Source organism: Lepisma saccharinum, chromosome 2 (assembly GCF_977018435.1).
Source record: "Lepisma saccharinum chromosome 2, izLepSacc3.1, whole genome shotgun sequence".
Lineage (NCBI taxonomy): Eukaryota > Metazoa > Arthropoda > Insecta > Zygentoma > Lepismatidae > Lepisma > Lepisma saccharinum.
In genome coordinates, this window is record NC_139230.1 from 209311685 (window position 1) to 209319558 (window position 7874).

Sequence of the window (7874 nt, forward strand, 5' to 3'; positions counted from 1 at the left end):
CTACATCTGAAGCGATAAAGATTGTTTGTACAGGAAGAAGATAATGAATCTCAGAAAGGAACTTGCCTTCTAGAACCTGTTCAACTTCATAATTATGTTAGGTTATTTTAATTTCTCTCACCTTACCTTCACACTGCCAACATTTGTTCTTCTACATATCACTCAGTTGAGAACTGCACCAACAGTCATTAAACTCAACCGCCTGCAAAATTAGGAGCCCGATAGATTCAGCAACAAGATGACATTTCTTGTATCCATGGTAACACATCATTCATGAGAACACATATTTTTAATAGGCCTACATTATTTTGAAATTCCATAGTGAGATTATATTTTCCGCCTTTTACGTGGAGTATGGGATATCTGACTCTTGTCAAGTGTGGCAGAAAATACTTACCACATTCCCACTTTATATGTTACCTTTTTGTGTACACACTGCCATTGCAATTTCGACCTTACCATCAAATTTTTAGACATTGGCAAATCTTTTTAGTTTCAATTAACATAATTTTCTGATGTTTTCGAAAATAAGTGAAAGGTAAATTAGTATTTTTTTGCATGTTCTCAACTCTCTTTTCAATGTTTTCAGATATGGGGAAAAGGAAAGGAAAATCAAAACCTCCAGTCCAACCTAATGTACCAGGAGGAAACCAGGTGATCTCTGATGAATCTCCACCCATTTCCACAGGAAATAATGAAGTAGCTGCTCCACCCGCACCTGTAAGTTCACCAGAGAAGGATAAACCAACGTATCAAGTTCCTTCTGTAGGGGGCAATAAAACAACCACTTCTCCTGCAGTAGGTACACCTGTAAGTACAGCAGAGAAGACCATAACAGCAGCCTTACCATCGGATAAAACTCCGTCTGCATACAACCCACCAACTACCTCTCCTGTTGCAGCGGTACCTACGAGTACACCACCGACGACCCCTCAAGTAGCCTTACCTGTAAATACACCAGAAACGACCAAATCAAACAACAAAACTCAGTCTGCAAACATTAAACCAGTAGCCACTTCTGCAGTTGGACCAGTAGGTACACCGGAGAAGGCTCCAACATCAGCAGTCAACGCTTCTGAGAAGACAAAATCATCCGGCAAAGATTCGTCTACAAATATGAAACCAACAACCACCTCTGTTGCTGCAACTGGACTTGTTAGTACACCGGAGAAGACCACAACTGAAGCAGTAAACACATCAGAAAAGGCCCAAGTACCAGGTCAAGTTCCGTCCGAAAGCATGAAACCAACTACCACTTCTCCTATTGCAGCTGTACCTATAAGTATACCGCAGAAGACTACAGCAGAAGCAGTAAAAACACCTGAGAAAACCAAAGCATCCGACCAAGGTTTATCTGCAAACAAGGAAGTAACAACTGCTACTCATGCTGTAACTGGACCTAAAAGTATTCCGGAGAAGGCTACAACACCAGTTGTGCCGGCAGGCACGACAGAGAAGGCCAAACCACCTGCCCAAGTTCCGTCCTCAAACACGAAACCAACAACCACTCCTTCTTCTGCCGTTCTACCTGCAAATACACCACAGAAGAGCACGACAGCAGACTTGCCTCTAGGCACACCTGAAAAGGCCAAACCATCCGAGCAAGTTATGTCTGCAAATATGAATTCAACAGCCGCCCCCCCTGCTGCCTCTGTTCCTGTAAGTACTCCGGAGAAGACAACAGCCACCTTACCTGTAAGGAAATCGGAGAAGGCCAAATCATCTGACCATATTCCACCAGAAAGCATTAAACCAATAACTACCTCTCCAGCTCCAGCTGCTCCTGTAAGTACTCCGGAGAAGCCCACAACTTTGAGCCAAGTTTTGGCTACAGATATTAATTTATCAAACAACTCTACTTCTGTTAACGCCGACACGAAAAAGAAAATCGAAACACGGAGCTCAGTAAGTTCTGGTGTTGAACAAATTAATTCTCCAAGTCCAAACATACCAACAGCTGAAAACACATCAAACAACTCAGCACAGAAAGCTACAAACATTGTGTCCACACCAAAGGATTCTGTTTCCAAAGATAGTACTGCTTCAACTCAACAACAGTCCGTCGAAACAAACAAGAAACCCAATCTACCACCTAAGCCAGAGAATCTGAAACCTACTCCTCCGTCCAATCTCCCTAAATCGAAAGAACAGTCGCAAATTAAGTCAGAAAGTAATAATCAAACCACCTCAACTGAGATTAAGGCACAGAGTCCTTCACCTTCAAGCCCTTCTCCATCAAAGCCAATTCCTCCTCCAAAACCTGCAAATATTAAAAACGCGTCTCAGAAATCGAATAATACAAAACCAAAGGAAGGTGTGAATAAAAATTCTACTTCAAAACAAGATGAAGAGAAAGAATCCAAAATGACTCCGGATATACCAGCCACCCCTGAAAGTAAGAAGAAGGACTCTGCACCAAGTGAAAAACCTGAAAGCAACACCTCAAATGGAATGAAAAAATTAACACCATCCTCTACAGATAACGAACAAAAACCGAAACCTTCTGTACCTTCATCACCAGTAACTACAGAGGCAATTTTGCCGGAGAAAAAGGAAGGGGAAGTAAAGGAAAGCCTCCCTACAGAGCCAGTAATCAAGGAACAGACAAAACAACCTCCTGAGAAGTCGAAGACTCCAAATAAAAAGAATCAACCTTCACAGAAGCCGTCGGATAGACAAACATCCCATGTAGTTGCACCTGTAAACATCTCCAAGGAAAAGGAGATTACCAAGGATAGCGCACAATCTGCTAAAACTGATGAGAATCTTGCATTAAAACAAAGTGCAAAGCCAACGGAATCTGTACAAGACAAGAAAGAAATATATCTTCTAGATCCACAGAAACAAACAGGAATTGTACAAAGTTCTTCCGTTGAAGACAAGATCTCTTCGAAACCTCAACCAGTTGGGAAGGCACCTTCCGGCACTAAAGTTTCTGAAAAATCAAACCAAAATGTTAAGGTAGCTGATAAACCTGAGGATATGCATGCAAAGAAAGGAAGTCAGGCGAAGGCAGAAAACGATAATTCAACTCCACCTCTCTTATCAGGTAATGCTAAAATCATACCGTTGCCTGTAGCACAAGAAACGAAAGATACTCCTCCTGTGAAAGAAACCTCTAAGGAACTTATTAGCCAGCCAGATGAGTGTAAAGACACGTCTAAAGAACTTTCCACTGACGTTTCAGTTTCTACACAAGGAAAGCCAGAAGCAAATCAAGAAAAACCTGCGAATGCTCAGGCAGTACAGGAAAGAAACAAGAAACAGAGTCAACAAAAGCAAGATCAACAAAAAGCACCTAAAGCAACCAGTGGGAAGGGCACTGGAGCTAACGCTGAGAAATCTAAAAAACCTGCGAAGACCCGAACGCCTTCAGAAAGCGAGGGAAAGGTTTCTGAAACCCCCAAATCGAAAGAAGAGGCACCATGCAAAATAGACACAACTGTAACGTCAGATGCTAGTCCAACTGATGCTGCAATCTTAAAGCAATCACCAGTTATCATTTCTGAAACAAAGGATACGTCTCTCCAGGGAAAACCAGACGTTAAGGTCGCTGGGGAAACTCAGGTAAAAGAAGCAAAAGTACCTCCAAGTATTTCAGACGTGAAACCTTCATCTCCAGCAACAAAAACTGAAGTTGAAGAGAAAGGCAGCCAACAGGATAAGAGCAAAACGAACGAAGAGCCTTCTTCTGATAAGTTAATTAAGAATGAAAGCAAAGAGAAGACAGATGGCGAAATTATGAATGACAGACAAAATAAAGCTGGTGACGGTAGAGATAAAAGAGATAACAAGAAAGAGAACAAACAGACAAAAGAAAATGCTCCAAATAAGAATATTGAAGACAAATTAAACAAAGACACTTCTAAGAAGCAGAAAAGAAATGAAAATAAGAAGGGGCAATCCATTTCCAAAGAAGAAAGTACTAAAATTGATGGCGACTCTATGACGGAAGAGAAAAGCAAGAAAGAGAGCGTTGATCAAAAAAGTAAGAAAGAGAAAGTTGAAGATAAAGGCAAGAAAGGTAATGACGAAAAATTAGTCAACGTTTGTTCAGAAGCAGAAAACTTAGAAAAGCAATCAAAATCCGATAATGCAAAGGGTAAAGCTGTTTCTGACACTAATGTGAAAGTTAAGGAAGCGGAGAAAAATAATAAGACCAACGAAAACGCGAAAACCAAAAAGGACAAGAAAGTCAATGAAAAGCAAGAAATTGTTTCCAAAAGTAAAGAACAGCCTAAGGTTGAAGATGCCTCAAAAGCAGAGAGTGTCTCAGCACCCATTCTCTCGGGTGAACCAGACACAACTAAAAATGTACCTATTCCAGAAGTAGCATCAGATTCTGCCAAATCGAAGAAGCAGCAGTCTGAATCAAACAAGAAAAAACGAAAAGATCAAGGAGAAAACATAACGCCAGGAGAAGTAGGAGAAATTAAAACAGATAAGGGAAATGTACCTCGACAAAATCAAGCAAAAGGTGAGAAAAATAAGCCTGAAGTGCCCCTTGACGACACACAAAAGAAAGAAGTTTTAGAAAAGCAGAGAAAAGGTAAAGGTAATAGAGAAACACAAACTTCAGAAAAACCAACGCCAAAAAGCAAAGAAGATGGAAAAAATGTGAACAAAGACAAATATGAAGATGCTTCTGCAACTCGCAAGGGCAAAGAAGGTAAGCAAACTTTACCTAAAAATGCTAATTCAAAGAAAAAGAGTTCTGAAAATGAACCTAAACCCCTTCAGCAAAGTAATAAGCAAAAGCAAGATGAAAAGAAGAACAAGTCTGCCGAAGCAAGCAAGAAGGGAAAACCTTCCGACTTAGGAAGAAAGGAGCAGGCCACTAAAGAAAACAAAGCAAATGCAAAACCAACCAATGATAACCGAAAGGAACAAGAAAAGAAGCATACGAAACAGGAGAAAGCCGCAGGTGACGTTAAGGAATCACCAGATATTTCCAATACTCCCGTTGCTCAAGACGTGAAATTAGAAGAGGAGGAAGAGGATGAGATTATTCAAGCACGACCTGTATACATGGCAAATGCATGCCACGTGTGCAAAGCTGTTCACGAAGGAAAAACCAGACTAAAATCTTGCGGAGCCTGTCGCATGATAGCTTATTGCAGTCAAGAACATCAACGTCAGCATTGGCCTCAGCACAAGAGTGTTTGCAAATTCGTACGTAAAACAGTAAGTCGAGAAAAGATTCCTGGAATATTTGCCAATGCCATTGGAGTTGTCGATCCTGAGGAGTGGAGGCAATTGAGAATGAACTATGTACATGAGTGCGAAGAATCTTTAGGACGTTCTCTTCAACCGTATGAACGTGAGATGTTCCTTTACCCACGCGTTTGCCACACGTGTCACCAGAGTGCTCCTGAAAAATTGCACGTGTGCCCACAATGCCATTCTGTGAACTTTTGCTCTCCAGATCACATAAAGTCTGATCATGGAAAATGGTGTCCTGAGCTCCGACTTCTTCTTGAAATAAATCAATACCAAGCTAAGTATGGCCTTGTAGATCCACCTTTACCAGATCGAATATTTCCGAACTACGAGCCATTACCTTCAACTATGAAAGAATTTTTACTTACGAAAGCTTTAGAGCCCTCACAAGCTATGGGTCTTAGTCAAGTATTTTTTACTGGACTTACTGACATCGCATCATATCCACTTACAGTGTTGTATGCATTGCAAGCTGTTAAAGATAAAGGAGTGAAACCTCCAAATGAGTACGAGCATCTTACACTACATCTTGTTGGAGCAGAAATTCAGTGTGAAGGGGATGCAATTGCAAAGTGGGATGTATTTATCTTACATTTATTGCCGCAACTTAAGTCGTTAAGAGTAATTTTTGTAGGTCCTGAATTGTCATCTGAGCAGATTCCTCCTGGAGTTTGCAGCGAAGATTTTCGTTGTGCGCATTGCAGTACAAGTTCCAGATTATTCTTATGTGACTTTCAACCTAATATGTGTTACCACGATTACATGAAAGTTCCCACATATGTCAAACCTGATGCTATATGTGTTTTCAACTGTGGTTTATATAGGAAGACCGGCTTCAATGGCAAGGATACGTGGGGAGAGAGTTTATCTAGTTTGGTTCAATCTCCAGAAGTACCAGTTGTTCTTACAGCATACACATCAGTGGAGGCGCCGAAGGATATTGAAAGGTTACAGGAACAGTGTTCAATTGATGTCCTTCTGCCACCTCAGAAAAATCCTTACTGCAGCATGAGGCCCCAACTCAATTTGGTGAATGACGAAGACTGCCCTGTGATATATAGAAACCAGTTCGTATCTGTGGTAAGAGGAAAAAAAGCACAATAGGAAGAAGGATTGTCTACATTTAGTGTGGTTTATGTCAATTAACTTGTGTGATAAGTTTTAAGTGGGGTGTTTCTTTTCGTCGTCATTATAATATACAGGTCTAAATAAATTTCATTGCAGGTGCAACGTAATTAACAGTGTTTTTAGTGATTTTTGATGGCATTAGTTTTCATAACCATGTAAACTGTCAAACTGATGAGAGCAATGATTATCGCCAGTTCACTCTTATAAAACACAACATGAAAATTTATAGATTTGAAAGAGAAACTACTTCTATGTGTGTGTTTACAACAGTGTTATTCTATGAACTCACACGGAAAGAAAGGTTATAGGTAAAGAGTTACTACGTAGCTATTGAAGCTAGCAGGTAAGCGTAGATGCCTCTTATTTCTTAGCAACATAAGGTTAATGGTTTAAATTTCCTTATAAAATGTAAATTCTGAAAGTTTCTTATGAAAGTTACTGTATAAAATTAATAAAAGAAAATCATTTATTAGAGCATTGTGAAAAAATAAAAGTCTAGTCGAAGTTTGATATTACCGATATAAATACTTTATTTTATATTTTTCAATGTTATCATCATGCATACGCATCGGATAGGCTGCTACTAGTTAGGATACTATGGTATGAATCGCATAGCTTAAAATATTTAAACTTATGAGTCATATTACTAAACACGACTGTGGGCAAATTCATGTCACTACATAAGTTTTGTGAAACTTTTTTGGGGTAAGAAGGTTTCTGAATTGATAGTAAGAAGTACTATTTAAAAGAGATAGCCACTTTCACTGTGGTTTCTGTATTAGATTTCATTGACAGAACCTTTGAACAAGACTTAAGTTTCTTGAGAGGGTGAGCCTAATGTATTTTCAAGTTATTCAAACAATAAACCTGAAAATTTGTTGTATTTTTTGTGTGTGAAAACTTAAGTATTCACATAGAATTAATAATACCAGCCGTTATTTGAAACTGTACTGAAACAAATTACTCGAGTGCGAAAAGCGGACATCTTAGAAAGAAATAAGTCTTCTTCTAAATTATTTAAATATACGAGGGACGTTTATAATTTATTGTATAATATGTATTGCATGGAATAATGAGAAAATGTGAAATTTGAAGGGTTTTAGCGTAGACCCAGTTCTATGTTTGCTCAAGAGGTGACACTGATCTTGCACACGTTTCATTGTCCTACCACACACACCATATTCCTCAGATTTGTCACCTCGAGCTATTCTTTGTTTAGTAAGATGAAAGACCCACGAGGAGACACATTTGATATCAATGATGACCTGCAAACAGCTGACAACGATGTGGTAACACACACACACATATCTACAGACTGGCTTGCTGCAGTCATACAAAAGTTACCAAAGAGATGGCTACAGTGTGCCGACATCGCGAAATAATATGTCCTGAACACCGCGGCATTGTTTGTCAACATTCACTGCGTGGTGACCATATTCCAGGTGGATAATAAACCTTTTCTTCGAGCAAGGCCTCATCTCCAGGAAGCTATCAACTCGCGGCAAGCCACGGCACCTAGCGACCTG

General features: G+C 39.7%; 1 protein-coding gene across 1 annotated transcript in view; it reads left to right on the plus strand.

Moving 5' to 3' along the window:
* LOC145984291 (uncharacterized) overlaps nt 1–6858 on the plus strand; it is a 36783-nt gene extending 29925 nt beyond the window's left edge. The window contains exon 2 of the mRNA XM_083117932.1: nt 590–6858. Within this exon, the coding sequence (XP_082974058.1) occupies nt 592–6324 (5733 nt within the window). The 5' untranslated portion in view covers nt 590–591 and the 3' untranslated portion in view covers nt 6325–6858. The remainder of the gene's footprint in view (nt 1–589) is intronic.
* The last annotated feature ends 1016 nt before the right edge of the window (nt 6859–7874 follow it).